A 14,032-nucleotide genomic window follows, 5' to 3' on the forward strand; every position below is an offset into this window, starting at 1 on the left:
TTCAGTGTTCTTGCCTAGAACGGGACCTGTAAGTCATGCAACTGGTACTTGGTATGGTTTGCACAAGGGCAGAGGCTTAGGAGTCCAATACAACTGTTCTACTAACAATCTAGTTTTAGGTTGAAGATTATATCCCAAGGTTCATTTCTCCCTACTGCTAATGAGGACGTTATGTTTGCAGACAGTACTCGAGCAATTCCAAATTGGAGCCAGCAGCATTGTACAGTTCACATGCATGAACAAAAACATTTAGAACAATACACATTATTAAAATCCTGAAGTTTTCACACACATGACACACCATTTAGGTTTAATGGTAAGCACAGAAGGCACCTGGCTTGAATGAAAGCCCAGTTAGCCAATTTAATGTTTTTACTAGTTTTAACAAGCTTTGGATCACATCTTAGAATTTAGTACATCAGACATCACATCTCAGTAAATGACTGCAGATGACAGGATTTGCATTAGTCCATCGGTGACTTGAATTCAGAGGTCTTTTTTAGTACCTCTTTTTACAAAGATACTTAGCTCCAAAAGAAAAAAAAAAAAGTCCTGATGCTCTGGTGCTTGGCATATTTTGCCCAAATAAGACTTTTTGGAAAAAAAATCTAGAGAGGAAGTAAAAATGTGACCTAGGTTTACAAAAGAATAGCTGAACAAATTTTGGGAAGGCAGTTCTGAGATGCCCATACATAACAGTATTCAATTCATTGTCCTTTGGCTGAGCAGCCTTTGTAGTGACAAGAAACCAGACACCAAGCCTGCATATGGAAAAACACGTCGCTTTCAATTTGAATTCACCAGCTTAAAGTTGCTGGTACCAAGAGCTCCAGTTCAGCAGCACTGAAGCGAGCAGCTGCAGTGATCCAATGTGTTACAGCAGGAGAGCTGCCTGCCTTGCCCCTCTGCTGGAGTTTGTCTCTGCAGGAGCAATGTTGGCAGAGAATAACGTGAGGATGACAGCTATAAATGTGGCAGTTTATATGTTGCTGTACTAGTGCCAGACAACAAAATGGGGACGACCAAAGAACGGCATATGCTTCATTGCCTACCTTTCTTCCTGGGTTGCACTCTCTAGAAAACAGACAGGTGAGTTATGTGCCCAAATTAATTTTCATTTCACAAAACAACGTGGAAAATAGAAGTCATCCAAAAGTCATTTGTACCAATAAATTTCATGCAAGTTAATTATTAGGTCTTTTTTTTTTTTGTTATTGTAATCAAATTCAGTTATATGTGACTTCCAGCGATCACTGACACTATGACCAGGATTAGAAAAATGAATTTCCAGGCTTTGATGATATGGGTGAAAGATTAAGGAGAATAGGTCACCATTTGTGAAGTATGCCCCTTCAGGGACTTGCACTTTGACAATGCTGTACGCTATAGAAAAACAGAGGGGGAAAAACCTTCTTAAAATGAACAAGTTGCTTTTTATTACTCATTTTATTCTAACCCATGTGAATATATTCAAAATAAAGGGCTAAATCTTTTAACAAAAACATCACTATATAGTAGAGATATTGAACCATATGCCTGTACAAAGCAGATCGGTAAATGGAGAGTTAAAACACACACTCCAAACTGTCTTCAGAAACCCAGTCAGAACAATACCTCCTTTGAAGTTTTATTACAGCTGTAATTGTAATCAAAGGTCAGTAACAGTCCTGCTGCTCGTGACACTATGTAGTCTAAAGTGTGTTCTTCAAGGTAGCATTATTTCTGTCATAATCTATCTGCCAAGAAGAAATGTAAATATTTGAAAAGCGCTAGAGCACACAAGAATGGTGCAACAGTTAGGTACTGAATACCATACACAGACGGTCTAAATTCCACTTGCATCCTTGTGACTAGGGTTGTCATCTGGCTCCCTCCTGAGCGTGTTCCTTAAGCTATCTGAAACGATGTTCAGAGGCTCCAAGTTCTCTCCATCACAAGGCAGGAGGACATAACTAGAATTTAGACTTCTTTGGAATACAGATTTGAGAGCTACATCCACAGAGGGTCCTCAATGGAAAAATAGCTAAAGCCTTCAGTGATGACCTCCCTGTCTCACAGAATTCGCAGTCATAAGCGAGGCTCTCAAGCTCCTTCTGACATGTGAACCATGCAAAACAGGACTGACGGAAGCCAACAAAGATGAGTATGAGCCACCTGACCTGACAATAAGAAACGTAAGGAAAGATGAGGGAACTAATTCTGTCAGTCAAAGGGACTAGATCCAGAAAGTTCCCAGATCTCTCCTATGGGCACAATATAATTGCTATGGCCCCAGACACGGATACACACATGTCCTGTGACTGAGCAAGGACCCTGCTTTTCTTCCAGTATTGCTGCTTTTGCCACAGCACCGCTCTGTATGTGCACAGCCAAAAGCACCACCATCTTCACCAAGTGAAGTGAAACAATGTTCATGCACAATTTATAAATCAGGCTTTGAGGATCCAATCCAATAGGTGTATCCTCAGCTGCTATTTGACATGTAAATATTGCAAGATCAACTCTAGTCATAAAGATTATTGTCTCACTTCTGAAAAGCTAACTTACCTGCTGCTATGACCTGATTTTACAATTTCTAATATTAAAAAAATCATTATAACGTTTATAATTTGCAAAACTTAATATTTAATATCATAGGTAGTTGAATATCTGTCAATCACATGCAACAAGTTGTAAATCCCTCCAAATGACCACCATAACTAATACAGTTTTCACAAAAGGCACTTGTATCACATTGTGCTTTTGGGGTGCAGAGGGGCAAAAAAACCTGTTAGGTGGTGGATATTCTAGAAGTGGCATATTCTAAATTAATTTATTCCACACCTCTCAACAAGAAGTACATTCTTCCTGAGAAGTGCTATGAGAAATGTGTTACAATGACTGTACAAACAAGGGTGGAGTTGAAATTCATCATTATCGCTAGGAGACAAGCTTAGCCTTAAGAATGTTAGCATTGTATTTGTCTTCATTCAATTACCCAACAACATGTGAACCAAACAAACGTGACTGCAATTTTTCTGACACTCTGATGTTTTATACTGTTTTTTAAAATCATTCCAGGAAACAAAAATTCCAACTTGTTTGATCTCCATAATATGCTGAAACACAAGCAGAGCTTTGGTCTCATAAAACCAATATTTGCTACAGAAACAATTTAGCTATAACTGCACCTGTCTTATCAAGCTTCCCAGTAAAAAAATCCATCATTCTCTTCAGTAGCAAGAGTCAAAGTTCAAGCTTTGGTCATTTTAAAAAGTCTATTCATTTCAAGTTGGTGCTGTTCTCCCCAGATCTTCCTGTCCCCCTAAACACATTCTCATGGAGAATATGGCTAGCAGCACTTGCCCTTGTACGCTAAATGGAATTCATTTCAGTCACGAGTTTTTTCTCATCTTGTGAATACGCAAAAATTTCAATGGGAAAGTGTTTCACATCTCTCACTGGTCAGAAGAGATTCTACCTGCTGTTCCCTTATTTCAGTAACTCCCCTATAATATCTGTTCAGCTTAACAATTTATTGCCTTGGAGCTTCATCTGTTACCACAGAGGAGAAAGTACAAGTGAGACAGTGGTTTGAAATTTCTCCGTTATTTGTAAGGTCTTCAATGACATCCACTTTACCTGATCTTCAGTCCTCTGACTGCAAGAGGACTTAAGTCTCCTCAGGTGTGGCATTTCTAGATAACTGTAGGAATTCCAGGTGTAGAGTTACTTAGCTTCCTGTCAAAGGTAGAGCTGCTTTAAGGCACTGAAAACCATTTAACTGAGTCAATACGCAATACAGTAGCACGAGTATAAATTTTTATTGATAGACTGGAAAATGTGAAACAGATTAAATTACAGTCACCTTGGAATGATTTGATGAAAAACGAGGGCATAAAATATTCCCTGAAAACAGCGAAGCACTGCTGAAGGAGAAAAGTAAACGCTAAATTTTAAAGTAGCCTTTCTCTTAAGCACAAAAGAACGCTGATTGTCCTTATCAGGGAGGAGTAGCAAAGCCTGCCTCCCCAGTCCTACAAAGAAGTGCTCGGAATTCGAGCCACAGCTTACCAACAACAAGTAGAAATTCAGGTCAGAAAAAGTAGGAGGTAGTAAGGCTTGTAGAAACATGCCTGCCTGCCTATTCAGAGGCTTCCCATTGTGATACGATTGGATCTGCCTAATGCATGCTTAAAACAACAGGAGGTTATTTAGAAACGTACACACAATGGCCCTCTCCTCCCTTCCCACAAGAAGGTCCCAGGAACTTGTCTACAGCATCCCTACAGGATAAACGCACAGTCCAGCTTCCATAAACGCCGAAGATTAATGTTTCCACTCAAGCAACAACTAGGTTTTGGGATCTTTGAGGTCTTTTAAGGCACTTATATTCATAAGTTTTATTTTAAAAAAAAAAAATAGTTACTACCATTAACCTCCCAGGTGTCTAAGAACCTACATACACGAGGAAGATGCTGCAGGGAGAAGTCCAAGACCAAATGGAGGGAAGGGTCACATTGTTCTCGGCTCCTTCTCATCCACTCCAATTATTTCCTTTTCTCATTCTCCAGAATGACCCCCCCCAAAACATTTTACATGCTGAACTCCTAGAATTATGTATGACTACTACATATTTTTATCTTCGTTAGCATAAAATAAATTACAACAAGTATCAGGATCAATAAAAATTTTTAAAGTTTCCATAGAAAGTTATATTTACACAAACTGAAGCTTTTGCTGACTACACAACCAGTGTATTTCTCAGGAATGTTTCAGCCAAATGCCTATCATTTGGCCTGGGTATTCTGAAGATTTCAAAAAGGAGTCATACACAAAGAGTTTAGCTCATTATATTTGCTAGGTAATACCATCTCTTCCACCAGTTAACACAAGGAAATTGATGCATGTTATTTTTATTTAAACAAATCACTGTCTTCTCTCCTAACTCTCTGCAAACTCAAACCAGCCTTATTCCAGGCACAAAAAGGAAAGAAGACTGAGAAGTGCCCCTGCTTTAACAGCACACTGCTGGTGAGGTAACAAATGAAACCAAAAGCTTACTCTAGAGACTAGATGGACTTTTCATTTTAAAATAGAGAGTAATTTAACAAAATATCTCTAACGAGATCAGGAAAGGAAATTGTGTCACTATGATATTGGTTTTAATTTATCAACAAATATTATATATAGAAGTTTTCGGTCAATTAGAGCAGGACAGATACTAGTCTCCGCCACATCCACTCTCACAAGCAGCTAGCCTACAATTTGACCTACAGGTGGAAATTAAACCATGGATTCTGATGCTGTTTTTAGCAGGAGACAGAGTAAGATCTATAAAGGGTACTTATTTCTCTAGAGAGGGAAATCATCCTGTCTCAAGAATTGCACAGGATCCCAAAAAATAGCTGATGTAGTTGTGCTGAAGTCTGGAGGAGATGACAAGGAATTACATGACTCAAACACTTTTTTGTTTCCTTTGACTAATGTTTAGTTCCAGGAGGATGAAAATAATTTTGAAACTTCCCTGTTTAGAGACTTGCAGTACGGTAACAACCCTTTTCTCCAGATGCATATTCCCACATAACCAGCTGATAATTGTTTTTTCTTTGTCATTTTTCTCAGTCACTTAGCCGTGATCTATGGACGCCCCCTGCAAAGTTGACAGAAAAAAGCCTCGGTCGTGTGACACTGAGCACAGCAGGAATCTAGCCCATTATGAAGGTTCCTAAATGCTGTGATAACACATATGAAGAAAAACTGACAGAAAAGAGACAGCACAGCTCTGGTCCTGTGTAACAGTATCTTCAATCACTAAATTATCTACTCTTCTCTAGCTAGGTTGTACTCAGACATACTGTTGTCTATACGAAGAAAGTTGACTATCACCAGTGTACAAACTGTTATCCGTACTATATGTCATCTTCTTGTTGTCCAGCCCAGAAAAAAGTCAGCAAACAAACAGATGTGCAAATTAAATTGCTTGTCTACCTCAGATTTGGTTTGCTGGGTTAATAGATAATGAAGAGGGTTATATTGCTGCTGCAAACAGGATATGGACCTTGCAGGCAGAGACAGGGGAACGAGAGAGCAGAATCAAAAACTCCCATCAATAACCTATTTGCAGACTGGTCAGAACAGGAGATATGGGTGAGCTAATTACGTGGCCCTTTCCCCCACCTTCAACAAAAACAAAATATAAAACTATGCATTATTGTTCAGGCTACGAGGCATGAAACAGAAACTAAACCTAGCAATACCGAGCTACCATAGCATGAACCAACTGCCCATGCAGTTGAAGGGGATGTTTCTATTATGGATGTTTGATGAACATTGAATTACAGAGTTCTGAAGATGCTCTGTGTCTACTCGGTTGGCTATTGAAATGGATAATTAGTTTTTATTAGCTGTAATGCAGCCACTAAGCATTTTGAACACTTCATGCCAAAACATATCAGAACACATACCTGTCACCATGCCACTGAACTGAAAACAAGTATCGCCCAGTAAAAGGCTGAAGGAAGTGAACACAATAAACCTTCAGATGGGAAAATACAGTGCTATGCATCCTTCTGCAATGCAAAAATGCTGCTGCCTTCACTGCTGAAGCATAAAGAATACCAATTATATCTAAATCCCTTCTGATGTTTCTCATTAAAGAACAAATTCAGTAGAATGCTTATGCCAAGACTGCCTTAACGGAAATCAGAGCTGTCACTTTATATGAAAATATGGAAATTCATAGGTCACATGCATAATTAATTCAACAAGAGAAAGCTGTAAGAGCTTCAATTAAGCAGAGGGACGCCTTTCAAAACCGAGTTTGAAAGGAGTTGTACCTTTCCCAGAGTATTGGTTAGTGCAGAGAGGTGCTACCGGCCCAAAGTTTGTCTCTATGCTCGTCTTTTATTTATTTGCTGAACCTGCAGCGGTTGGCACCGCACCTGATGGGGCTCAGGCTCGGGCTCCCCCTGCACCAAGGCGCTGAAACCCCTCCTAAGCGGCCAAGTTTATCCCACTCTAATCACCTTTAAGACCCTTCAAACACACCCAATATTTGTCCCCTACAAATTTCGAGGGGGGGGGGGCGGGGCTTTGCCAAAGGCGATTTACGAATAAGTTACTCCTCGGCAGCCTTTCAGGGGCAAGGTTGGGTGGGGGGGGAGAAATAGTTGTCATTTTTGCCCCCCATCCCACACGCAACCCCGGCAAATTCAGCCCCGCGTTTGGCAGCAGCCCCCGGGTGGGTGCCGGTGTGCGGGGCAAGCGCTGGGAGCCGAGGGCGAGCACGGCAACCGCGGGGGACGGCGAGCGGCGACGAACAACGCCGGGCAGCTTCGCCCCCGCGGCTGTGTCCCGGCCCCGGAGGCTCAGCCCTGCCCACGGCGGCCCCCGCTCCTCGCCCCTTCTCCCCGACTCACCGCCACCGAGCCCGAGGAGGAGGCGACGAAGACGCGGATCACCATCTTCACCTCATGAGCCGCCGCGGCGACGGGACCGGACGGGACGGGGCAGCGAGAGGCGGCAGGGACGCCGCTTCCTCCAACACGGGATGGGGGACGAGGCCACCCCGCTACCGCCGCCACCCGCAGCACCCCACTTCCCGGCGGCGGCAGCCCCTCTGTGGCGAGCCGGGTCCGGCGGCTGGCTGACAGGAGGCAGGCGGTAACGGCGAGAGGCGGGAAAGGTGGGGGCGGCGCGCAGGGGCCGACGGGCGCTGTAGTTCTCGCCGGGCGGGAGCGGGAGGGCAGCCGGCTGCCTGTCCTGCTTCGCCGGAAAAAACCGAGCCAAGCCGGCGGCCTGCGCGCTTCAGGCGGCCTCGCCTCCAGGGCCCGGGGCTGCTAAGTGCCGCCATTCGCCTTTGAAGAGGCTTCTGCTGCCCTCCAGGTGCGCTGCCTCGCAGGTCAAGGTGGCTCCGGCGCATGGTGAACCCGGCGATGAAATTCAGCCTGTCCGCCATCCAGGCTGCTCCTCCCTGACGGCTCCTGGCATTCCTGCCTCGTGCGGAGCCGCCAGCTCGGCTCTGCCGGGCCCCAGTCCAGCCCTGCTGGCCACCATTTGCAGCGGCGAAGGGGTGGGAAATGGGGCTGGTGTGGAGATATTACCAAAGACAGGCCTCCGCTTGGTTTCTAAAATAATTGTTTCTTACTAACCTTCTTACTGTGTGAGAAAATAGTTAATTACTGACCTTCTTACTGTGTAAAAATAGTTAGTCACTGAGCTGATGTTACACACAGTGATAATGAGGAGACAACCAGAAATAGTTAATCACCAAGGATGGAATAACAAGAAGTAGTTAATCACTTCAAGGTTCTTCTATATGTCAAGTATGTACTCCTATACCAACTAGGATAAAGTTATGGCTACTTCAAAGAACATCCCTATTATCTTCAAGAAGTTGGCAAACTTACAGCAAACTTTTACTGCCCTGAGATGACTCAATACCTCAAAAGGATAATGTGAGGAAGGGTCTCCTTACCCAAACGACCACCGAGACACTCACGCCTGCGCAGAAGTGTTTTGCCAATGCAGCAAAATTTGATACGCATGTGCAAAAAGACCATTCGGTCATCCTAATGAATAGGTAAGCCTAGATGGAGTTATGTATTAGGTAGGCGGAACTATGAGAATATTTTGTGTATAAATAATAGGTGAATATCCCCGGCAAGGTGTGCTAGATTTGTGGGTTTTTCCTTCTAGCACCCAACGTCGAATAAAGCAATGTCTCCTCTCTAAACTACTTTTGCTTTCGAGGGCTTTTATTTCAGGTAACAGAGAGACCACGCAGGCGCGTTCCTCTCAGGGCAGGGACAACGTGAAGCAGGTAGGCCACTGGGCGAGGGGGTTCTCCCCTGTGCATCTCAAAGGAGCTAAACAGCACTGCGTGTTAATGTCACAACGGGCACAAAATTGAACGTAGAAGTTCCATCTAAACGTGAGAAGGAACTTCTTTACTTTGAGGGTGGCAGAGCACTGGAACAGGCTGCCCAGAGAGGTGGTGGAGTCTCCATCTCTGGAGACATTCAAAACCCACTTGGACGCATTCCTGTGCGACCTGCTCTAGGTGACCCTGCTCTGGCAGGGGGGTTGGACTAGATGATCTCCAGAGGTCCCTTCCAACCCCTATCATTCTGTGATTCTGTGTTTTCACTCCCTGGTATAGATGTTCAGTTCTCAATACTGTCAGCTGTGGAACAGATGTTATTAATCAACAGGATCAGCAGATAACCCCAAATAACCCTTCATCAGTCAGCTCATCTGCAAGTGACTGAGAGGAATCCCTGCAGCCCTCATCAGGTTTTGGGTCTGTGAGGACACAGCCTGTCTTTATTTCAAGACTCAGAACCATGTAGCTGGCAGCCGTATCCATGTTATTACAGCCATAACCCTCATCCTCTTACTTCCCCACATGCAGCCAGATGGTTGCTCCTTCCCTCTGACTAAACTCTCCCTCACCACCGTTTCACCCTGATGGTGAACAGTGTGGTGTCCATCTCCTTCACACCTTTGCCTCGCCACCACCCTCGGTGAACTTCTATTTTCCAGACTAAGCACAGACCTCGACTCACTGCCAAATATGTCCTCAAAGCTTTCTTTATATTTTAATATTGATCACTCATTTTTAAATCCTGCAGGTCTCATGGAAGGTACCTAGCAAGAGCCATAAAAAATAATCAGGACGCTCAGTGCTCATTTTGAGCTTGATTTGTATCTTGTGGAAGTCATCGGGAGGCTTTGCGCTGACTTCACTGTCCTCTGGACTGGAGCTCAATATCAGCAATATAAAGTCCAACCCTGTAATGGAAATTCACATACCAGTCTTGCAAAGATTTATGACTATGCATTACTTTGCTTTCATGAGAGTGCTTGTTGAACACAGAGTAAACTTCATCGGAGTAAACTTAGGTACAAAGGTTAAGATTTTCTGGCTTCAGTGCTCCTGTCTCATTTGAGCGTAACTCTTAACTGTGGGAACCACAAGCCAGTGACCAACAATTGTTTACTGGTTAATCGCTGATGAACCACCAGCAAAAGGAACAAAGGAGGCAAACATTTTTTATGTTGGTTTGTGAGGTAACTCTGAGGAACTTGTGAAAACTCTGTGATAGGTGAGCAATTATAGGAATTTGCTGGAAAATCCCGAATACCTTACTCAGTGAATTTCCTTCACAGTGCAGGATTATTTCTGACAACATATTTTCCTGTCTCTCTCTAAATTTTCTTTAAAAGGTGGAGATTACTTCTCTATTTACTCCCTACTATAAAATACTGGTTTTAATATTCTAGTTTGGCCATACTGTTATTATATGAAACAAATAGATTTAGGGGAACTCACTGCAGCTGGCTGTATTTGATTATCTCACATCATTCATATATAGCATTAAATGATAACATTAATAAATCCTGCCTCTAATATATTTCTTAGATACAGCAAAACAGAAAAAAAGATAGCAAAGTCTGATTCTGAAGGGTGCTGAGCATCTCTAACTCTTCCTAAAGAGAAGAGGAGGATGCTCCCACATCTCAGAGACAGCCTTGACACATAAACAATAACCTAGAGAAACCATATGGCAATGGCACTAACAGGAAAAAGCATGAGATGTAAATAAGAAAATTAAGAAATTCTAATGGGACTGCAAAAACTGTAACTAAGGTATTTTTAAGGATGTTTGCTCTCCTTGTAAGAGTCCTCTACTTTGTCAGCTCCAAAAGACCCAAACCTAGTCTTCTTTCCCATCTGGAAAACAAACAACTTGCAGTTCGGTTCATTTGAAAGTGTTACTGAGCTGCATAAATTCTCAAAAGCTATGGGGAAGAAAGAGGTAGTAGGAAAACGAAAACCAAGTAAAACCAGCACCCTTTAGAAGAATCCAAACCCACTATTCCATTTTGAATGCCCCAAACCTATCCCCAGCCAGCCAAGGCAATGTACATTTTCCTTATTAGTGTTTTTAGAGTCTCCTTTTTGTTCCTGTAGCCCTTGGGTGAGTAGACTCCTACAGCTTGAACTTCAAAACAAGAGTCTGAGCAGCCAAACTCATGGCCAGAGTTGATAGACCAAAATTGAGCTGAAGTGCCAGAGCTCCTGGAGATCTTCCATGATAGAGCTTCTAGCCAATGCTTCAGCATCTTTATTCCACACATATTTAAAGACACCAACAAAGCCAGAGCAGGGGGCTTCTACTACTTGACCATGAATGCAGAAACTTAAGGTGTCCTTTCAAACACCTTTTGAAACACATTTTGAACAATCTCAAGCTGTATTTCAATGAATTCTCTTGTAATTCTCTATTTTTATAAGTAAATTTATGTTTTGGACTAAAAATCTCGCACCTATAACTTCTCCTTATTAACTTTGACGTAGCACGGACACTGAGAATCCAGATAGCTGGATTCATTTCTCCCTTTTGTTAGTGTTTCCACACACACAAAAGGAGCTAGTTCTGTCATGGAAGTAATCCAGAAAGTTAGGAAAAAGAAATATTACACTGAGAAATTGAAGATTTCAAAGCTTGTAGAGCGACCTCTTACTTTACATGGCTCCCTGAGCAGAGATCTACTCCAATATTCTGTGGAGGGTAAAACCTATCAGATACCACCACGTGAAATTCTGCACTTCCAGGCAGGCCACCGTCCTCCGTCCTGCAGCCACTGCTGGTAAAAGTCCTGAGGCCATACCTTTAAGTCCATTTCTGTTGTACAGTTCTAGAGGCTTGAAGACCAAATGGTACAAATATTTAGTTAAGTAGAAGAAATGTGATAAATTAAAAACATTGTTAAAATGATTTATGAGCAGTTTTCTGTGTTTACAGGAAGTGCAGACTGGAGTTGGAGATGTAAATTTATGGGGGGCAGGGGGTAGTTTCTAAAGATTTCATGGTAAGAATGATTCATTGTTATGCCAGATCTTCATGGAAGATTAAACAGAACTTTGCTGCTGCTAAGGTAACAAAGAACACACAAAACCAAGGCTTGCAAATATGTGAAAACAGAAGTATAAAAGCACAACCTCGGACAAATAAGATTCTAATTATGATAAAAGATTATTTGTGTAGCAAGGTGCAACAGGCATAGGAGAAAAATCCTGCAGAAATGGAACATTATATTCAGAACTGAAAAAGTGGTTAAGATGGCTTCATCTCTCACTTGAAAGGAGCAGTCTGTTTGAGGCATATTAGAAGTTTTCTGGTCTGTGGATTGTTGGTACGCATCAGTTATTTCTCTGGGCTCTGTGAAAGGTTGCTAAGAAGCAGCAGTAAATTCACATAGACTCTGCAACAATCCACACACTTGAAATTTCTAAAGGGGTATTTAGGACTGTTTTTAAAAATTCTAAATATCAAAACATGTTGAAAATTACGGTTTTAGAGTGTCATTAAAAGCTCTGGCAGTCCTGAGCAATCTTCCTTGGTAGAAATGTGGCTGTCATGCCAGTGAGCAGCAAAAGAAGATAAATAGTAGAGAAAGCAGAATAGTCCAGCTGCAATAGAGCTACGGAGTATCATCAGCTGATCTCGCACTCCAGACCCCAAGAGAAAGTAGATAACTTAAAGGCTCTAAAACACAGAAAGTGGCCAAAGTGCTGTGATGTAAGTACAGGATTGTTCCATTTGTTGAGTAATGGCACTCAGTGTGGTGGCTGACAGCCTGTAAATGTCTTGTCTACACACAGCTTGAAAGCCTATGAGATAATGCTGTTTGGAGCCTGATTCTCCGCATACGTCCTAGAAGCCACTGTATTTTTCAGGTATCAGTTTAATCACGGAAGGAACCTCCAGGGTACACTCTCTCAGTTGTGCATTAATGCCGGCAGTCATGGGTTGTGTGTGCTATCGTGACTCCTCCTCTACACGCACAGATCAAGCAGCTCCTAGTCAAGGTCACCCTATCCCTTGCAAAAATGGCTTCAGAGGTTGTGTAAATCACACCGGCGTGTCCCAGTAACAAACTCAGTTTCATGCAGGACTCTGTTTGTTCCAGAACCTTGACTGCAGCCAGAGGTTTACATTCAGAGCATTTCACAGCTTTCCTCACTGACAGATTTTAGAGATAACATCAACAGAACTAAACACTGTCCTTTTTTTTCTCTTTTGACTTGAGGTACTCTGAAGCTACTACAAAGTGCAAGTGTTAAAGCAGGCTCTTGGGAAAAGACAGAGCTGGAACAATTTTGAGAAATGTTTTGATTCTCGCATTCACAAATTTGTGGGATGTTGAAGAAAGCAGAAAGGTACAGATATTCTTCATTTCAGAATGATTTTTGTACCATCTCTTTATAACTGATAGCACACCAAAAAAACCCACAGAGAGCCGAGTAAACCTTCCTTCATGCCATTTAAATCTAAATATATCTAGATAATTCCGAAGCTGTATAAGAGTTTATTCTTCTCAGCTGCTGCCCTTCGGTGGAAGTCACAATCTGCTGACCCTTAGTTGAAGCATGACTAGTTGTTAGTATCTGTGGCTGCTTTGATTCCCTCCATGAATTCCTAATACTAGGGACCTTTGAAAAGAAAAACATTTTCCTGTGAAATTCATCATCTGATGTAGCTCAGTCATCTGACTTGCAATAACTGAACCTGGAGGTGAAAACATCTTTCACGCTCTGTATGAAATCATTCATCATTCCTTAAACTTACAGCTACATTGTGTAAGAAGTGCCAGAGTTCGTCTTGCACTCGCGTCTTTAAAGATCCCACCATTGCTGAGGCTGGTGGCTCTGGCTGAGGAGCAGGAATCCACGGGCAGATTTCAGTCAGTGCCCAGCCTTCTACCCCAGCTGTTCTTTCAGCCCAAGGTATTGCAAACAAATCAGGCTCAACACTGTCAGGCCCTGTAGGCTTGCATTTCTTGGTGAAACCAAGCTTCTGAGCAGCTTTATCCTTCTTTTTAGGGAAGGGACTCATCCTTATTTCCGCTACTTTGAACAACGTTTAGTAATCTACATTACTGCAGACAGACGAGGGTTGAAAGCCCCCACAAACCTCATTTCCCCATCTGCAGTTCCCAACAAAACTTAAATTAGCGAGCACTCGAGATGCAAAGTGCACTC

At 42.6% G+C, this 14,032-nt stretch overlaps 1 protein-coding gene across 1 annotated transcript in view; it reads right to left on the minus strand.

Moving 5' to 3' along the window:
• SH3BGRL2 (SH3 domain binding glutamate rich protein like 2) overlaps window positions 1-7,939 on the minus strand; it is a 42,434-nt gene extending 34,495 nt beyond the window's left edge. Inside the window, exons 1-2 of the mRNA XM_054196487.1 lie at window positions 7,839-7,939; window positions 7,401-7,743 (exon numbers count right to left, since the gene is read on the minus strand). Coding sequence (XP_054052462.1) covers window positions 7,401-7,743; window positions 7,839-7,939 — 444 coding nt within the window. The remainder of the gene's footprint in view (window positions 1-7,400; window positions 7,744-7,838) is intronic.
• Window positions 7,940-14,032: the final 6,093 nt, after the last annotated feature.

This window comes from Rissa tridactyla, chromosome 3, assembly GCF_028500815.1.
Source record: "Rissa tridactyla isolate bRisTri1 chromosome 3, bRisTri1.patW.cur.20221130, whole genome shotgun sequence".
In the NCBI taxonomy this organism is placed as follows: domain Eukaryota; kingdom Metazoa; phylum Chordata; class Aves; order Charadriiformes; family Laridae; genus Rissa; species Rissa tridactyla.